This window comes from Chaetomium fimeti, assembly GCF_033439085.1.
Source record: "Chaetomium fimeti strain CBS 168.71 chromosome Unknown B0H64scaffold_5, whole genome shotgun sequence".
Taxonomy (NCBI): Eukaryota; Fungi; Ascomycota; class Sordariomycetes; order Sordariales; family Chaetomiaceae; genus Chaetomium; species Chaetomium fimeti.
The window spans coordinates 3,690,076-3,708,432 of NW_026944333.1; the positions used below are offsets into that span (position 1 = coordinate 3,690,076).

General features: G+C 56.4%; 6 protein-coding genes across 6 annotated transcripts; 5 read left to right on the top strand and 1 right to left on the bottom strand.

Annotated features, from left to right (window-relative positions):
• Nucleotides 1–625: 625 nt before the first annotated feature.
• On the top strand, nt 626–2,740 carry B0H64DRAFT_324642 (uncharacterized protein; the record flags this gene model as incomplete). The annotated part of the gene is made up of 2 exons (XM_062800663.1): nt 626–1,141; nt 1,199–2,740. The coding sequence occupies 2 exons, from the start codon at nt 626–628 to the stop codon at nt 2,738–2,740; spliced, it is 2,058 nt and encodes a 685-aa protein (XP_062658499.1).
• Nucleotides 2,741–5,299: 2,559 nt separating this feature from the next.
• On the bottom strand, nt 5,300–5,925 carry B0H64DRAFT_199759 (uncharacterized protein). Its single transcript, XM_062799232.1, has one exon. It carries the CDS (start codon nt 5,797–5,799, stop codon nt 5,422–5,424), a length of 378 nt encoding a protein of 125 aa, XP_062658500.1. The 5' UTR covers nt 5,800–5,925; the 3' UTR covers nt 5,300–5,421.
• A 520-nt stretch (nt 5,926–6,445) lies between these two features.
• B0H64DRAFT_199781 (ferric reductase NAD binding domain-containing protein) lies at nt 6,446–8,693 on the top strand. The gene is made up of 4 exons (XM_062799233.1): nt 6,446–6,843; nt 6,898–7,050; nt 7,120–7,997; nt 8,078–8,693. The coding sequence occupies exons 1-4, from the start codon at nt 6,551–6,553 to the stop codon at nt 8,653–8,655; spliced, it is 1,902 nt and encodes a 633-aa protein (XP_062658501.1). The 5' UTR covers nt 6,446–6,550; the 3' UTR covers nt 8,656–8,693.
• An 850-nt stretch (nt 8,694–9,543) lies between these two features.
• On the top strand, nt 9,544–13,278 carry B0H64DRAFT_199796 (uncharacterized protein). Its single transcript, XM_062799234.1, has 3 exons — nt 9,544–9,896; nt 10,079–10,220; nt 10,993–13,278. Exons 1-3 carry the CDS (start codon nt 9,874–9,876, stop codon nt 12,997–12,999), a joined length of 2,172 nt encoding a protein of 723 aa, XP_062658502.1. The 5' UTR covers nt 9,544–9,873; the 3' UTR covers nt 13,000–13,278.
• A 1,262-nt stretch (nt 13,279–14,540) lies between these two features.
• On the top strand, nt 14,541–16,921 carry B0H64DRAFT_199881 (uncharacterized protein). Its single transcript, XM_062799235.1, has 3 exons — nt 14,541–14,550; nt 14,645–16,818; nt 16,876–16,921. The coding sequence occupies exon 2, from the start codon at nt 14,728–14,730 to the stop codon at nt 16,702–16,704; it is 1,977 nt and encodes a 658-aa protein (XP_062658503.1). The 5' UTR covers nt 14,541–14,550; nt 14,645–14,727; the 3' UTR covers nt 16,705–16,818; nt 16,876–16,921.
• Nucleotides 16,922–17,146: 225 nt separating this feature from the next.
• B0H64DRAFT_476359 (uncharacterized protein) lies at nt 17,147–18,183 on the top strand (the record flags this gene model as incomplete). Its single annotated transcript, XM_062808145.1, has 2 exons — nt 17,147–17,484; nt 17,548–18,183. The coding sequence occupies exons 1-2, from the start codon at nt 17,452–17,454 to the stop codon at nt 18,181–18,183; spliced, it is 669 nt and encodes a 222-aa protein (XP_062658504.1). The 5' UTR covers nt 17,147–17,451.
• Between the last annotated feature and the right edge of the window lie 174 nt (nt 18,184–18,357).

Consider the following 18,357-nt stretch of genomic DNA (forward strand, 5'->3'; position numbering starts at 1 on the left):
GATCTGGCGTCGGCTTTAGGGGGATGATTTGCTTTGCTTGTCTTCATCTGTCTTTCGTTTCGGTAGTTTGGCAAATCATGATGACATGTCTATCCTAAGGAGCCATGTACGTATTATGGTACTGGTACACGGTGAACCTTGGGAATGGTATAAAGAATGAATAGTGTGGGTAGCCCCAAGCCTCCTGAGGATTTTCGGAGATTCTGATAACGCATTGAACCCGCCATCCGACTCCATGGGAGAGACATGACACTGTTCGAGACGCGGTTCCGTGTTACCGATACATCACTATCACATGATTCAAAGAACCTCCTTTTATTGACAATGGCCTCCCCAGCCCTTTGTCCTTTTACCCCTGATCTTTAATTAGCACCCAAGCTATTTTGGGGGCCCCGCCAATAATACCATTATCAGGCGAGTTTAGCGAGACAAAGGACGACCTCCAGCCAAACCCTTTGTCGATGATGTAACATATAGGGAGCACGGGGAAGTCAACGCATATGGGATGTATTACGGCCCAGCAATATTAACCTCGCTAATAATACATAATACGACCAGTTTCATTTTTATCAAACCTCAGACACCACAGACAAAGCATAGTCCTAAGCGGATGGCGACGACAAATATGCCAAACACCTCAGATATTGCGACAAGGGCTAGTCAGCGGATCCTTGGAAACCGGCGTGAAAATGCTACCGACGATCAACAGCCGAGCCCTGTCTCCTCTTTATCTTCTACTGTTAATACCAGCGATGACATCGAGGGAGCTTTGGAAAGCCAACTTCACACAGAGAACCCGACCCTGGGCGAAGAGGGTCAATACCATGAAGCAGACCAGCAGCCCGGCAAGATCGATCAGCACCCCAAAGAGAACCTGTACCCTGGCGATGCGAACAAGCCTCACGGGGAGGACGGGGGCCTTGAAGAGGACGAGGACATTGGTCACGAAAAGCAAGCCCAATCGAGTGCTTTTGATCGTATCTTTAATCGGATCCAAACCAGCTCGGTTCGGGAAACGCCTCCTTCCATCGAGGGATACGAGTACAAAGATAAAATCTCCGATCAACTTCCAGCATACTCTTCGCAGCCCCCTGCCGGAGTCATTGTCGTACGGGATTTCCAGGTGGACGCCTGCCCACTGGTGTCGGGAGGAGGTATGAGCGACATGAGCTCAGACACGGAACCGCAAAATGAACAGACACATGAGAGCCATGACGTACCGACTCCGCCCCAGCCCTACATTACGTCCACCTTGGAACAAGAACTGTTGAGGGCAAACGGGTCTGGCATGGACGATCTGTCCGACAGCTCGTCAGGCGCTGCTTCTGATACTGGAGCCGGCAGTAGGGACAGCAGCTCTGGCGACGAGCCGTTACCTAACGAGGGGCGGGCCGATGAGACCCGGGCACCACCCCAGAAAACATCAGACAAGATGTTTAAGGAGCAGGAAGGCCTTAAGAAACCTGGGACTTATTCTCCGATAAGTTCGCTTAGTACCTTGGTCAACAGCTCAGTAGGAGGCCAGGATATTGTCGAAGACAAAGCAAAGACCGGCCAAAAGTCGACACCATCGCTCAATTTCTCAGACAATTCCGACTCGATTTTGTCTCGGAGCATCCTTGATATCAAGGGGAAAGATATACCCGCCATAGATAAAAAGGGGTCAACGCTCCCATTCTCTCCAACACCACGCCCCCAAGACCCTCAAAGGAGCCCACCCCCCATCTTCCTTCCCAAGAATGGCGTAAGCGATGTCAACTTCGCTCCGTTCCTCAAGGGGAGCCTCCCGAAGCCGGGCGAGTCCAAAACGGACGTCATCGTCCGGGACCAGATCCGGCGGTGCGAGGCGATCCGCGAACGACCCCTCACCGACGCGGAAAAGGAGGTCATCCGTTCCTTCTACCAAGACATGGAGCGGCCACGTGCGTTCGACGAAGTTAGCGAGCCGACGTTTATCCACTCCCCAGCATCTCTGGCGGAAGTCGAGAAGGCCATGGCAGCCGATGCCCTCTCGGGCGCTAGCGACGGTGGCCGCGGCCTCGACACCGAGGCCGCAATCGAGGACCTCAGGGAGGAGTCTAACAGAACGCTCGATATGATCGACGCTCTCTTGACTCGGCTGGAGAAGGTCGAGAGGCGAGGCGCTTCTGACAAGAGGCAGCTGCTCACCACGATAGACATGAGGACGGGCAACTTATCCCGCAAGATCGGCGAAATTGAGATTCGTCAGGAGGGGATCGAAAAGCAACTCAAGTCCAGCCAAAGGCAAATCAACGCGGCCCGCGCGGATATCGCGCAGTTCCAGGTGGAGATGCAGGCCGCCGACGAAAAGCTCAAGGGACTCGAGAAGAAGATGCAGACTGTGGCGAACGAGCCTGGCAACAAGAGCAAGAACGGGCTCGACACCAAGAGCAAGGCCCGCACCACCACCCTCGCCGGAAGAGACGACCCCGACCTGCAAGCGGCAGGGAGCTCGCAAACGCCGGCCCGATGGCTCCAGCAGGCGGGTGGGTTCAACCTCAGCTTCGTGGTGTTGGCTATGATGGTGCTGGTGTGGCTTGTGACGGAGGCAATGTTGCACAGTAAGCGGCTGGCGGACGGCTACGGGCCGTTCATCAACGGGGGGTTCAACGGGCTAGGGAGTGTGGTCATCTTTGGCACTTGGACCAAGTTCGTTCTCTTTTACGCCGTGGCCCTGTATCTCGGTGTTTTCTCGGTCATGACGGCGCTGGGCCGGTGAGCTGGTTTCACTGGCGTCTCCGGTTTGGGAAGAGGACGCGTGGGTCGAGGGGCTTGTATAATCGGTCAGCAATCGTTGTTTTCCATAGCGAGTAATCATCGTACGGTTTAGAGGGCATTCAATGTTAGTTTTCCCAAACCGTAGACCATCAAACCATCTATCGTGAACACAATTGAGCGAGTTTGCTGTGGGTCAGTGTGATTGTGTAAACAACCCCTGGTCGTGAGTAAGCGTTTGCATGCTGCAAGACTTGGCCGTCCGTGTAACTCTAATCTTCTCATCCATGTCTTCGTAAGTCCTGTGTCGGTGACGTTTGAGGCAGGGTAAGAGGAGTCTGGTGCCCTTCCCTCCTCGTTTTTTTCTTTTCTGGTTTGCCGCCAGCACATTGTCTTGGCTACCAAAGTTCCCCCGAGGGCACAGATCTTACCAAGGCCCAGCTCCAGCGATCCTCCGGTGGTATGCCACCCACCTGCATCGCGGCCAGATCCCCAGCGTAACCATGTGGGATGGATCTCCCGCACGATCTTTGTGACTCCTCCCTTTCCGAGAATCGCCGTCTTCATTCCGGCCTTAAAGTTAGGCCGCGGTGGGTGTCCTCGATCGACTAGCACTCCCTATCATTCCCGAAGTTCAGACTAAGCTGACGAAGGAACATGCACACAACGCCGGAAGAAGCCGCGGGCCAGGTGAGTCAAGGCCTCGGGCCGGAATCGTATTCGGCCTCTTAGCATGTCTCAACTGCTTTCCGGGCACCATCATTCTTGCCCTCGCGACCAGGCAATTCCGAGGTTGCCACACGGCCCCATTCAAGCTGTTCAAGGTTTGGAACAAAGTCCGGGGCGGTTGGTTACTTTCTCAGCCGTCCCCGCGAAAGGGGGTCAACCAAGGAAGCATGATAGGGTCCGTGCTTCGCTTGTGTAGCGAGATGGGGCACAACCCGCCGAGGTTGGGACAGTCCCGGGAGAGAATGAGGCAAGTAACTGGTCATAATCTCAGATGGGGTGTTACGAGGAATGGCTCAGCAGGACAGCTGCAGCACTTTGGCGGATACGCGAACGGCCTCCGGGTGTGAGGGAGATAAGCTTGAGCTTGTGTTCCACGACAGCTTCCTTTTCTGGCGCGATTTTGTAGTTCCGAAGGAAGGATTTAGTACGAGGAGGTCCTGTCATGTTCATGTGCGAGTCGAAAGTACACGCTCAAGGCTGTAGCGACGGCGGGAAGGGAGAAGAAGTAGCCCGATCTAGGTAAGGTAGTGGGGGTAGAAAGGTTTGCGGGAAGAGAGTAAGAGAATAGGTCGTCCCATCTATCCCCGCTACTGGTGCGCTAGGCTAGGAGGTGTGCGCGGGGTGTGCGCCCCGAAAAGGGGGATGGACCGGAAGATGCTCCGGGACGGACGTGTTCAGACCAGGCACGCAAAGCCCGGGCGGTTCCCTCCACCTCGGGAAGATCTCACAAGATTCTCACAAGATCTTCTCCTAGGTCTGCTCCGCGCGGGTGACGCACCTCGGGGCCTTGGCGATGCAGCCTCGCGGGCCTGAGACCCCAGGCTTCCCCAGGTTCAATTCCCACCGCTGACAAGTGCCGAAGGTTGCAGAGACGCCGCGCATTGATCGCTGAGGCAAAAGAGAGCTGATACCCAATGGAGTCTCAGAGGGGCAACTGTGCCAGATTGGGACTTCCCCCAACGCAATTTGTTGTGTCCTGGGCATTCGGGAGATTTTCTTAGAGGTCCTTCCATGCAGGCGATCGGTGGTTTCCGCCCCAAACGGCCACAGCTCCTTGCCCGAACCTGCGCTCAGAAAGGGTTCGGCCCTACCACTGCGAGTTTTCGTTCCTAATCGGGGTTAGCGCTGCGGGGACTTCCCCATGTTCGCAACGGAGCTTAAACTGACGGCAGGTGCATGTCCCTGTCCCGACCCCAGGTTCCTTCTGCAACCCTGATTCTTTGTTTCGTGGCTTTATTTGGTTCACGTCCTTTCTCTTCGGCCATTCTTTGTCAATCTCATTGTTCGCACAAGTCTCGGACTGTTTGTGGCTTGTAACGAGCGGGATTCGTCATCTTTCCCAATCGGTCACCACTCATGATGACGGGCTGCTTTGCCCAGGCTCACCCGGCCAGGCCAGACCATTGCGCGAGATCCCACTTCTGCAGGTGGAGGGTCAACCTTCATCTCTGCCAAGGCCGCGGTCTCGAGGTGACTATTCATACCCTTGGTGTCTTGGGGGTGACGTTCCTCGACCGGGTTTTACACGAAACGAGGTGTCGTCGAGAAGCTTGGCTGCTCACTGCATGCCCGTCGTGGACAGGCAATGTCACAACCCTGCAAAGTATCAGCCTGGGTATACTTCATTTAAACCGCTGCTCCACCGTGGCTATAGCGCTCCCTACTATGCCTCGCCCTCTCACGCCCCAGCTGCCCAGCATACATCTGCCGTGACAGCTCGCTATGCCGATTCGTGATCGCCGTGGTTCATCAACTGCCATTGCCTGCATGCTTGGTTTGACCTGTCGGTCGCGGCTTTCGGTGGTTTAGCTGGAACACGCCCTTCATGAAAGTTCTTGTCGTGGATGTGTCTCTCGACTTCTTTTCGTCGTCATCCTCCTTCCCGTTCCATGCCACTCGGCCGCGTTTGCTGCCCGCTTCCCGCTCTCGTCTAAGCGACCTCGGCTGAGCACTCGCCTATCGACCCTGCACACGCGCTTCACGTGGGCAGGCGGCCGTGCCGTTATCAGATGCTGCAAGCTGCAGCGCGATGCAGTGTGGCAGACTGGGCAGGACGTTGCCGGAACCCCACTGCCCGGATGCTGGACGAGGTCTGTTAGAGAACCTGATGCGTTGTTGCTTCATGCCATTTCGCAGATATTGCCTGCGTTTGTGGGGTAAAATTAGGGTGACAGCCGGAGTGGGCTCGTCGAACTCTTGGTTTTCGACCAAGTCGAAGACTTCGTAGCATCCAACGGTCAGATGCTGCTCTTCGTCGGTTCCTGTTTTATCCCAATCTTTAGCCAGATTGCATATTGCGACTGTCCTGCCAGAGCCCCGGCCACCAGCTGCCATGGGGATCCGCTTTGGCCACACCCCAGCGTCCTTGTCTGCCCTGTCAGGGATCGGGTTTGGTGCTTTGTCAAGCTGACCAAATCCCAGACTGGAAGTCGTCAAAATGGACAAGCCCCGAAGTGGTCGTCACTTACACCGACCTAGGGCAGACCCCCGTTTATACCTGCATAGCAGCCCCGAAGCCCTGCGTCGCTTGACGGAACTACCGCCCCAGTGGGCTACCACACGGCGGTTCATCAGCGGCCCTCTGATATGGCACCGGCCTTGGCTTGGCCGGCCGGAACTTCCCATACCCTCGCCATCGTGGTTATGGTGGAGTTTCAAGTGCCGTGGCCGTCATGGCCTCTGACACCAAGCTCCCCTCCATGTGACGCCGAAGCAATCAACGGTTCATTTTGTGACCCATACATGCCTTGCTATGGTTTTCTCACCCAGCCAGTCGCCGTATTCCCACACCCTCTCACCCCTCTCGGGCTGTCCAGTGGCGTAGCCCTGGAAGGGGCCATGCCGCCACGCAACATGGCGTCTCGGGAAACGTAGTTATATACCAGGTTGTCAAGGAAGGTGCCGTTGGCCCCTTGGACGATCTAGACCACCACCTCGTTCTCGCTCTCAGAGACTTGCGCTTCGTATAAAGCCGCTGGCTCCTCCTGAACCTCGTCTACTAGACTCCCGTTGTCGAACCGTTCTCCGAGCCCCTACTGACCCCGAGCCACCGCCCTTCCCTTCCCCTTTCGACTTCGTCCTCGACATGGCCGGATCGTCCGCTAACCCTCCGAGCGGAGGCGAGCATGGAGGAAACGGGCATGGAGTTGCAGGCGGGGCTACCGGCGGCGTCCATGCGCACAGCAGTCGTGCCACGGCAGCCTACTTCGCCCAGAGACAAGTGGTGATAGAGCGGGTCATGAAGTACTTTGCCGCCGGCATTTGTGGCCTGATCGCCGTCTTTGTCCTCTTCCACTGGGCACGTTGGTTCTGCGTCAAGGTGGAACGTTCAAACAAGCCTCACGGAGCATTTAGTCGCCCATTCGTTGCGAGCTCAAGGTAAAGGGACACCTTCTTCCACGATTTTGAAGAGCCATCGACTCACTTCCCTAGGCTTGTGAGGAACCTGCTGGTACGAAAGGTCCCTGGGTTCAAATCCGCCGGACATGCCATGGTTATCATGGCCTATGTCGCCATCAACCTGGCGGTCGAGTTCACCAATATAGACACCAGCTCGATGGGAGGCTTGGGCCACAGGTTCGGCTGGTACGTTGACCCCTTCACATCCTCTCACCATGTTTTAGAATAGCTACTCACGACGGGAGTCACAAACAGGCTGGCACTAGGGAACCTGGCCTTGGTCATATTCTTGGCGCTCAAGAACACCCCCTTGGCGTTTATCACGGCCTATTCATACGAGCGGCTCAACTGCCTCCACCAGATTGCCGGCTGCACCATGTTCATTGCGATGCTTCTTCACGGCGCCCTGTACACGGCCTATTTCGACAGTACAGGGAGGCTGGAGCACATCTACCATGAGAGATCCGGGATCGCGGCCATCGTGGCGGGCTTCGGTTTCTTGAGCGTTATCTTTTCTGCTCTGGTCCTTAGGCGTTTTTGGTACGAGTTATTTTACGTCGCCCACATCTCCTCTTGGATCATAGCCGTCATCGCCCTCGGTTTCCATCGGCCCGAAATTGCGAACAAAACGCTCATCGTCATCCTCCTTGCCGTTTCCATGTGGATCCTCGACCGTGTCATCAGGGCCTCCAGGATCCTGTACTACAGCGCCAACAACGGAGCAACATTGCACCCCTTGCCTGACGGAAGCACCAAGATTGTGATGAAGAAGGTCCCGGCAAGGGCAGAGCCGGGGAAGCACTGCTTTGTTTGGATCCCCGCCATCCGCAAGTTCGAGACGCATCCGTTTACAATCCATGGAAGCTCGCCCCTCGAGTTCACAGTCAAGGCCCGCAATGGTTTCACTAGCGACCTCTACAAGTATGCTGTGGCCAACCCGGGTGTGTCAGTGAGGGCATCGATCGACGGGCCGTATGGCACGTTCCCCAACCCCATGGACTTTGACAAGATCGTGTTGATTGCCGGGGGTGGAGGTGCCACCTTCACATTTGGGCTTGCCGTCAACGTACTCGAGAGGATGGACGAGGGGTCACCCAAGAACATTGTGTTTGTGTGGTCGGTTAAGAAACACGGTGAGTCCTTTTTTGTTTTCTTTTTTAGTTTCTGTCTCTGGTACATATATACCAGTTCTGGGCTGACAAGGTGAAAACAGAGAACCTCACCTGGTTCAAGGAACAGCTCGAGCTATTGAGGACGCATGCGCACTCGCCCAAAGTCAATGTTTCTCTCTATGTCACGCGGGCACCCACGTCGACGTCCGACCTACCAAGCGAGAGTGAAAGTAGCGAACATGCTGGCCACTCCGACTCTTCTTCCGACGGCGCTGATTCGCCACCCTTGTCGCCGGCTGGGTCCGATCTCGAGAAGAACGCCCATCAGATTGCGGCATCGACTGCCCGGTGGCCGTCCCTCTCACACGGCAGCCTCGAAAAGGAGATGGGGACCGTTGAGACGCAGGTCAAGCACAACGGGGCGGCTGACGAGAAGTCGACCACAGCTGTGGAAGCCGTATCATCCCACACCTTCTTCGAATATCCCATCAAGGCGGGGCGTCCAGATGCTGCGTCTCTCATCCGCGATGCGGTCAAGACTACGCCACGGAACCAACGCGTTTTAGTTGCGGCATGTGGACCGGACGGGCTAATGCATGTGGTCCGGGATACTACGGCGAAGCTTATCGTTGGTGACGGCCCGGCCGTGGAGTTGCACTGTGAACAGTTTGGTTGGTAAAAGATGTATACTTATTATAGACGGACTCGGTATCCCTCGCGCTGGGAGGCTCCATCAGCTTGCTTAAGGGCTCATTTATCTATCAACGGATTTGCTAGGGGCTGTCTTTTGTTTCCTTTGGTGTTTCCTGTTCTTGATTGCTGGAATGAATCGGCGTTTTGGTTGTCGTCTTACTCCTCGGCAGGGGTTGCTCTCGAAGGGGACGGCAGCCCGGGATTTGTATTTAGTTATCGCTTTGTTGAGTTGTTGCACACCAGCACGACCGGCTGCGGACTCATAGGCCGCTGTGTAGAACAATAACAGACTTGGCTTGTTTATGTTGACAAGGTTTTGGAGGTGACAAGACATGACTGTGGTACGGGTACATCCAGCTATTCCGCCCTCTGGGTCCCTCCTAATCATCCCACTCATCCCTCCTCACTCCTGTACATAGTAGTTATCGCTCATTTCAACACTGCACCAGACATGCAAGTACCGGTTCACACTGTTGCACCATTCGGCGGCCGGTTGGCGAAAATGCGGGTGGCCGATCGTGTGCGCGCCCGAGGGGTTGCAGGTTCGGTTGAAACGGCTTCCCTAGCTTACTTGGTACTGTCCCGGGTGTCCCGGCACGGGGGATGAGCATCATGGTGTTGAAACCAACCTCACATTTTTTTTTCTTTTCATTTTTTATCAGGACTGGGGGGGCAGAAGCCAGAAAGAGCAAGCTGAGTGAGCCTCAACGCCCTCGCCCTGGCTTATCGTTCCTGGCCGTCAAGGTCGGAATCAAGCGGCCGAGGACCCCGGTATGACCGGACGAATCGGCGAGAGCAAGAAGCTGCAAGTTGCTCTTGGCGTGCGCAATCACCTTAGCGTGCCACCCTGAGCGGCCTTCACAGGTGATGAACACCAACCTCCTCGAATCCGAACCCTCAGAGATTGAAATCGCAATTTTCAACTTTAAAGAAATGCCCGCGCACCTCCACTGACATTGGGCGATTTCAATTCCATATTTGCTCTCCCACAGCTCTCGTTGATCATTGATTGACGTCAAGAGGTCCGTGATAAATCGGACGAGGCCCCTCAGCGCAAGCTCTTCCCTGCTCAATTTGGCCCGAGCTTGAATCGCGATTGCTTCGGCTCCACCAAGCCGAAAACCATCCCGACCTCAGCACACTCCGCCGTCGTCTCCAGCACCAAAAGAAAATACCCAAAAATACGTCGTACAATTCCGTAATCATGCGCAGTTACACGTTCAAGTGGTCAGTCACAACCCCTCTTTCACCTTTCCCGTGCCCAGAGGCTGGTCCAGAGCGCGAGCTCTGACTCGCTTTTGCCTGTGCTAAGCTTTGCGCGGCCGCGACACCAAGACTACGGACAGTCGCACGGTTTTGTTATAACGACAGGCGAGTCGCTGACTGTTGTTCCTCGAACTTATATGCAGGCCGCACCACGCCGAAGAGGTTTATGTGACAGGCACCTTCGACAATTGGACCAAGAGCGAGCGTCTTGATCGAGTCGGACAGATCTTTCAGAAAACCGTGACACTGCCAGAACCTGAATCTGACGCCAAAATATTTTACAAGGTTAGTGGGCCGTTTCTTTCTGTTTGTTTCAGCCATTGCATTGTCGTTCCTCCACGCTCGGGCGCCCGGGTGTTTGCGGGAGCAGGCAATCCAATGCATCCTTCGAAGAGAAGACGGCACCAGTCGTGCTGAAGACGCTCCTCCCGGCCAAACTGCCGATTGCGGCCAGATAAGTCCCGGGCAGAGGAGGGGTCGTTGATGAAGCAGCGGTGAGCTCGGTGAGGACGGAGCAAGTCGCTCCTCCGAAGCCAACCCCACCATCATCATCCCGCCCTCGCGTCTGGTGTCATTGAGCCGGCTACCTCAGCCTTGATGCCTGTACGACTCAACCGCAGTTGTTGGCAATGCCCCCTGCCAACTACGGCTCCAATGTTTCCAATTGTTATCCTTCCCGCACACTGCGTAACCGCCCGGCCCTGGCATTTCGGTTGGGGCGGCGATGACGCAACCTCGTGCTCCTCCAACCACCCCGCGGCGAACAAAATGGACATGACGGGCAGCCGATCGCAAACCACACTAGCGGCAACTGTGGGACCCCCTGGGCGCAAAAAAACAGTCATTTGGGCCCGTGACCAAGGTCCGTCACAGGGAGTCTGGGCCTAGGTTGCTTCAAGCTTGTTGACCTCGCCCCTCTTTCGCGCCCGGGCCCTTTAAGATGGCCCGGGGTCCCCGCGCATGCTTTGCACAAGCTTGACCCCAACATTGACATTGGTGCTGTCGATCTACTTCATCAAATCCTTCTCCAGTTGCTGACGTATCTGTCGCTTCACAGTTTGTTGTCGACGGTAGCTGGACCACCGACCACACTGCGCCCCAAGAAAAGGACCACGAAGGGAACGATAACAACGTCTTGTTGCCCGAACAAATGGATAAGCTAGAAGAAGCTTCCCAGGCCGCGGCCATCAATAACCTCGTTCCCGAGTCTACCACGGCCCAATTAGCCGGTGCGGTGCCCCTAGAAGCCAAGGAGGAAACGCGGGAGGAGAAAACGGAGGAGGCCGGTTCGGACGCTGCCGTCCTCAGCTCCGCGGCCCCCGATTCCACCACAGCTCAATTGGCTGCTGCGGTACCACTCGAGAAAACCGACGATGATGTCACCCCTCCGGGTGGTTACCCTGAGACGCCCGCAGCCGAACTCAATGAGGAAGTGAAGGTCGACCCCCTCCCCGCTGCCGAGGGTGCCGTCAATCCCATCAAGCTCGAGGCTGGCGAGAAGGTCCCCAGGGACGTCACCGCTAGCGGAGTCGACAGCCATGTGACGCTTGACAAGGAGTCATACGAGAAGAGCGATCGCATTCCTGGTATTGAAACAACACTCCCGCCCGTTAGCGGCAACATGATTCCAGAGTCGAGTCTGCCCATTACCAGCGGTAACGACGCCACCATTAACACGGTTGCTCCTGAATCAACCACCGCCGCGTTGGCTGGACAGGTTCCCCTAGAGCCCAAGGTGCCCGAAATCGTGAAGCAAAGCCAACAGGAGGCCAACGTGGAGCCCGAGGCAAGCGCCAACAGCGAGGAAGTGACGGAGAAGGCCGCCGTGGAGGAAGAACTCTTGGACAACGTGGGCGAAGCTCCCTCAACCTCGGAGGGCACTGCCGGAAAGGGCACCGAGAAGTCCGAGACCGACAAGTCGCCGGTCAAGAACGTGATTGCCGCTGCTACCTCAGCTGGCGAAGTGGCACTCGGAGCTGTCATCACTGCTGCTGGGGTGGCACTACCCGCGGCGGCCGGTGCTGCAACCAATGCTGGTGGAGTTGCTTCTGATTATGCGCATAAAGCGGGCGACGCTGCTGCGGATATCGCTTCCAAGGCCACAGCCGCTGCCTCTGGCGCAACAACGACCGTACCCGCCGCCGTCAAAGGAGCCCTACCCGGGACATCCCAGGCCGAGGCCGAGGAAAAGCAAAAGGCCGCTATCGAAAGTGTCTCCTCGGAAGTTCCGGCTGAGGTCAAGGAATCCCTGAAGGCGGCGGGCGAGAGCCCCGAGGCCGCCGTTAACGCCTCTGCCGTCGAGGAGAAGAAGGCTTACGAGGCCGAGATTCTTGAGAAGGTGAAGCCGACCGAGGCTGAGGAAACGCAAAAGGCTGCTATTGATAATGTCTCCCCGGAAGTCCCGGCCGAGGTCAAGGAATCTCTGAAGGAGGCAGGCGAGAGCCCCGAGGCTGCTGTCAATGCCTCTGCCGTTGAGGAGAAGAAGGAGTACGAGGCCGAGATTCTCGAGAACGTGAAGCCGACCGAGGCAGTCGGCGAGCCGTCTACCGAGACCACCGAAGCGGCAACGGCTCTAGCGGTTGAGCCGCCCCAGCCCGCCGTAGCGGTCAAGGCTGTCGATGAGGCCAAGCCTGCGGAGACGCCAAAGCCTGCTGAGGAGGTTCAGCCTACCGAGAACCTTAAGCTCACCGATGATATCGCGCCCGCGGTGACTGCCTTGAGTGTTGAGCCGCCGAAACCGGTCGAGACCGTCAAGGCTGTTGACGTGGCCCCGGCCGCGGCTGCTGCTGCACCTGCGGAGACCGTGGCTTCTGAGCCGGCCAAGGCTGTTGATGAGCCCAAGCCTGCAGTTGAGCATCCCGCGTCGACTGAGCAGGCTGCACCGACCGAGGCGGCCAAGAAGGCGGACGAAGCACACCCCGCAGCTAACGGCACCAACGGCACCACCGCTGGCCCTGCCCCTGCGTCTGACACCGCCGCGGCCTCCACGAACAAGGCCACATCCGAAAAGAAGAAGCACAGAATCAGCGGGTTCTTCACCAAGCTGAAGCAGAAGTTTGCTTAAGCTGGCGATGTACTCCTCTTTAACCTACTTCGCCATCCCCACGTCTTTTTGCCGACCAGCCGTCTTGTATCATACCTACTGCTCAAGCCGGTTTCCTCCCCGTTTTGCGGCATGGTTAAACTCACGAATGGAGTCGGAAGAGGGAGGGTGATGTTTCTTTATCGTTGTTGTGTCATGACTGGGAGGGCGTCGTCCATAATTTGATTGTCTCGCCTCGGCTTGGTCATATGAATGAGATGGGAACTTGGTTGTGTGGGGGGTGCGAGTGGTTGCGATATCCAACTCTTTTTACCATATTTTGATTCCTGTATGGAGGGTTTCGTCTATTGTTAATGTCTCGATCTTGTTTTGGCTCCGTAACTACATTGACACATGTTGCTCGGGGTTTACGCACGTGAACTTATTGTGCCGACGGTCAGTAATTTGGTGATGGTGTTTAGCACTCAACACTGGATGATATCTTGAAGTTTTCTAGCTTGGTTAAAGGCGACCCCATTTCGACCCAAAAACGTGTATCCTCGAAACTTGTTTCCCGCAGTACACATGGGTTCTCTAAAATGAGGATCGTATCCCGGTTTGAGATTGATATAATCTGTTTGTACGGCAGTCCTGCGATGAGTCCGTCACGTCTCGATTTGCTAACCAAGTTCCAACAACGCTATATATCTAGCCCCGCCGTCGCGTATTTTTGCTTTGATATTGAGAGTCTCCTAAAGTACTAGGGCGGATTATACCCTGGCGTCGTCGTCTCCGCGTCTCCTCAGCGTACCTTTAGATAGAGAGCTACTCTTTGAAAAGCTGGCCTTGAGCGGACCTACGCTGGATTCTCTGTATTCTCGATACCCTAACCTATCTTCACGGATTCGGAGTTGTATACCGGGATCTTTGCATTAACAACTAGATATCTATCTACAGAAGGTATCAGTGGCCTAGTGGTCGATAATGTCGAGTGCCCCGTTTACGCCACGGCCACAATCAAGCTCTCCTGGTTTGCCCAGATCAAGCACATATGGATGTTGTGCCAGTATCTGCGTATCTTCAGCGACGGGCTGGTTGTTGGGGTCGCTTTCCACGGATTGTCAAAATGTCCGATGAGTTAAGTCACCTCGCAATCACAGGCGGGGCTTTGATAATCTAGCAGCGCGGGGTTTATGTGTCGGAATGCGAATAGAGTTGTTCGAAGGGTGCGGGTTCTTGTCCTCATAGAGGTGCCTCCTTTACTTGTTCTGGGCCCTTTTGAGCAGACAGGGTACTTTATGGGCAAAATGGGCCCTGTCTCAAGTCAGCTGACGAGTTGCATGGGTAATCAAGTTAAGTACCTATTCATGCCCCAGCTCCAACGTTCGCCATTCGCCCCGCGGGACGTGACTCTTCCCTCTCTTTTCGCCGGAACCTCCGTGGGGTCCAGATCGGGCCCCTCAAAACCTACATTTAACCATCGACGATGAAAGATTGACGACAGAGTTGCTAAACCCGACTTTCTACCACAACTAGGGTCCCAATTCGAGAAGCAGACAACTAAGCCATCGCCCGCTGGGCCCAGGCACCTTGGTAAGCCGGGACCCGCCTCGCCTCCCTCCCTTCCATACCCCCCCGGCCGGCAACAGTCATCGGCAACAAAACGGAACTAACTTTCTTTTCCCAGCATCCGTCAACACCTGCGCCCGCAGGTTACCGTATGCGAGCAACTGTGGCCTGTTGTCGCTCCATCGATCAAACTCCCCGACCATGAATCCGACGTCATCTGCCCCAAACAAGGCGCCCGCGGCCCCGACAGCCACGAACCACTCCCCATCGGCTCCTCCCACCTCAAACCCTAGCATTGGCTCGAATCGGCGCCAGATACAAGGCCCATCACACCCTCAAGCAATCCCCCGGAAGGGCCAGGGCGCAAGAGGGCAGCACCGAAACCAGAGGCGAGCAGGAGCACAGGGCGACCCGAGACACATTGACGACGAGGACGCAATGGCTGAGATTCGCGCGCTGCGGAACGCCTCGAGCAGGCGCGGCCAAACATCCATCACGCATCTGATGAGTTACGCCTTGCCGCCTCGCCCACATGATGGCCACCACTCGTCCTCCCGCTCCTATCGCCGCAACCCTTCTTGGGGCGTCGGCTCCGGTTACCACGCCGCGGACAAGGCCCGTTACATTCACGCAAACTATCGTTTTGTTGTCAACCCCGGGGGCAATTATACCGCCCAAGCCGCCGACGCGGATGAGCACATCGACTGGGGCGATGTTCTTCAGGTCATCGCCTCGGCCGAATCTCAGCAATCGTCTTGCCCTATTTGTCTCTCTGAGCCGGTTGCGCCACGCATGGCGAAATGCGGCCACATATTCTGCCTTCCCTGCCTGATGCGCTTCATGAACACCAATACTAGCGAGGAGCCGGGAAAGAAGCAATTGCGGTGGAGGAAGTGCCCCATTTGCGAGGACTCGATATACATCTCAGACGTACGACCGGTCAGGTTGTATGCGGGTCAGGAATGCTCGTTGCCTCGTAAGGGTGACGATGTGATCCTACGTCTCATGATGCGTACCTCGAAAAATACATTGGCATTGCCAAAGGAGGGTGCGATCGAGGTGTTTCAGTCTGGCGACGAGGTCCCCTGGCATTTTGCGGCAAACGTTCTGGACTATGCTAGGATCATGAGGGGCACCAGCGGTTATATGGCGGAGCAATTTGACCAGGAGGTGGAGGAGCTTCTCAAGCAGGAGCATGAGGACGAGCTCCTCTACCACGAAGACAACGAATGGACACAGAAGGCAATCAGGGCGATCAAGGCGGCAAAGGAAAAGGCGGCCGAGTTGGGCGAGGCGGAAAAAGCGGCTGCACTCGCCGGGATTTCCGGGCCGGACCAGTCAAAACAAGTCGAGCAAGATTTCTATTTCTACTCGTCCTTACCACACCTCTACCTCTCGCCGTTGGATATCCGAATCTTGAAAACAAAGTACGGGTCGTTCTCCGCCTTCCCGTCTACCCTCCTCCCCAGAGTTGAGCATATCTCGACTGGTCATGTGGTTGACGATGCCATGCGAAAGCGGGCGAAATACCTCGGCCACCTACCTCGAGGATGTCTAATCAGCTTCTTGGAGTGCGACTGGGCAGATATTGTCTCGCCCGAGATCCTATCCACCTTTTCCGAGGAGATCGAGCGCCGCCGCAGACGTAACCGGGAGAAAGCAACGCAGGAGGAGCGGGAGCGGCTTCAGGCGGAAAGGCTAGAGGCAGCTGCGATCCGCGATGCTCGGAGAAACTTTGGCGCCACCGACGAGGAGGTAACTGTCCGCTTTGGGAACACTGGCCTGGACGAGCCCCCTGTCGATATGAACGATTTCCTACCGCTCGGCGCCGAAGGCACGACACCGCCAAACCCGAGAACGGGCTTCTCCTCCCTGTCGGAAATGAGCACCAGCCCATCGGGCCGCAGGACTGTCTGGGGGACGCCCCAAGTTGCAAGTGGTGAGCCGGAAACTATCCCGACCCGCCCTAATGCGGATGACGGGTGGCTGAAGGACGATGCTGTGCTGGGGACGCTGAGTGATGCCGACATCGCTATGCAGCTAGAGGCCCTCGGAGTTGAGACGAACGGCGAAAGCAGCTCGAAGGCCGCAGCCGCTGCGCCTAGTGGTGGAGGGGGGAAGAAGAAGAAGAAACAGAAGATCACGTTGATGAGCACCGGCAGCCGGCGGGGCCTTTAACCGGTGTGGCATCATGCGAGGTTCGTTTCGGCTCCAAGGGCGGTGTCATCGACGTGCTGCTTCAAGGCAGGGTGGGGTTGCAATTCACCATCACACAGGAGAATTATAGTGATGGTACCTCTGCCGTCAAATTAGAACGTGTATTCGACTCTAACCTTTGGTATCATATAGCGTATTCTACCGATTTTACAACTGATATATATTATTGTTATTTTCTGTCCTCTGTGAAGCCTCGTTCAATGCATAACATGTTGGGATGAGTACCTATAATTTTACCAACTATCATTTCCCCCACGAAGGGATTAATGTCATGTGCCAACATCCCCCGAAATAGGTCGCCTGGTAGCTCACTTACCGAGTTTCAAGGGCCGTACGGTGTGGTATGCAACCGGAGTAGCCCCACAACTGTTCGGTAGGCCGGCAGGCCGGCAGCCAACCGCACCGCATATGAAGTCATAGATCGATGAGATCCCCTACGTAGTGTATACTTTCACAGAGGGATTGGGGAACGATGTACCTGTGGATCTGATAAACCGTGACACCAGCAACTCAACGGTGTTGCCATGCTCAGCCATGACATCACGTATATGATGTCACGTAAGTCTTTGGGGTGAGGTTTAAACCCCTATTTGAAGGGGGTTGAACTCGGATCATAGTGCGAAACCCAACATATCGATACTCTCAATAATAGCTTTGAAGCGTATATAAACAAATCGAAATTACCATTCCAAACCCCAACTCGCAACCATGACCAGCAAGGCACCCAGCGCAGGCACCAAGGTAAGCAGATAAGCCCCTTTTCCTCGCTCACCTAACACCACCCCCTGACACCGCCATTGGCAGGTGACCACGGGCGAGAACATCCCCGTCACCCGCGAGGCGCCCGGCAACGTCCCCGAGGGCTCCCTCGCAGCCGAATCAGCCCGTAAAGGCGGCGAATTCGCCTCCAACCCAGGCCAGCACGAGCAAGCCCCCCAGAAGCGGTCGCAGCAACCGCAAACCCAGTCCTCCCAAACCAGCGGCGGCACCGCCGACAAGGCCACCTCCCTCAACCTCGAGAACCAGCAAACCGCCCGCGGCACCGGCCAGGGCCAGGGCCTGGGCCAGGGCCAGGAACAGCACCAAGCAACCCGCGGCCAAGGCACCGGCAAAACAGCCTCAGAAACCGGCGGGCTCGAAAGCCAGTCGTCCTACGGCGGCGCCGCACCGACCTACCTCGCGGGGCAGCGGCATCGCGACCCGGCGGGCCCGCACGGCAAGAACCTGACCGAGGGCGGCTTCGAGGGCAGCGGCACCGAGGCGGGCCCGCTGCCGGAGCCGGGCAGCGCCGAGGACCCCGCGCGCGCGGCGTCGCGCGGTATGAGGGCCGCTGCTGCTGCTGCGCCGGGTCAGGGACGGGCGGGTGGTGTTGGGGCTGGGGCTGGGGGGGTGGAGGAGGGGAGTTGGTATACGCCCTTGAGGGGGGATGAGCCGGCTTGATTGTTGGGCGGGGTGGGTGGTTGGGCGTGGTTTGGGTTCGACGGGGGGTGAGGAAAAGCCGGTGTTTCTTTGTTTGTTCGGGGGTCGTGTATGTCCTGTACGTATGTTTTGATGGATCGAAACGTCTCAAGTTAGCTTTGTTTCCTCAACATGGATGGACCCTGGCTGAGTGTG

Excerpts from the sequence above, each read along its gene's own strand:
- B0H64DRAFT_199781 (XM_062799233.1), top strand. The coding sequence starts at position 6,551 with ATGGCCGGATCGTCCGCTAACCCTCCGAGCGGAGGCGAGCATGGAGGA. Across the intron at positions 6,844-6,897 it reads CCATTCGTTGCGAGCTCAAG|GCTTGTGAGGAACCTGCTGG; the intron begins GTAAAGGGACAC and ends TCACTTCCCTAG. Across the intron at positions 7,998-8,077 it reads GTGGTCGGTTAAGAAACACG|AGAACCTCACCTGGTTCAAG; the intron begins GTGAGTCCTTTT and ends AGGTGAAAACAG.
- B0H64DRAFT_199796 (XM_062799234.1), top strand. The coding sequence starts at position 9,874 with ATGCGCAGTTACACGTTCAAGTG. Across the intron at positions 9,897-10,078 it reads CGCAGTTACACGTTCAAGTG|GCCGCACCACGCCGAAGAGG; the intron begins GTCAGTCACAAC and ends ACTTATATGCAG. Across the intron at positions 10,221-10,992 it reads ACGCCAAAATATTTTACAAG|TTTGTTGTCGACGGTAGCTG; the intron begins GTTAGTGGGCCG and ends GTCGCTTCACAG.
- B0H64DRAFT_199759 (XM_062799232.1), bottom strand. The coding sequence starts at position 5,799 with ATGGCAGCTGGTGGCCGGGGCTCTGGCAGGACAGTCGCAATATGCAAT.
- B0H64DRAFT_199881 (XM_062799235.1), top strand. The coding sequence starts at position 14,728 with ATGAATCCGACGTCATCTGCCCCAAACAAGGCGCCCGCGGCCCCGACA.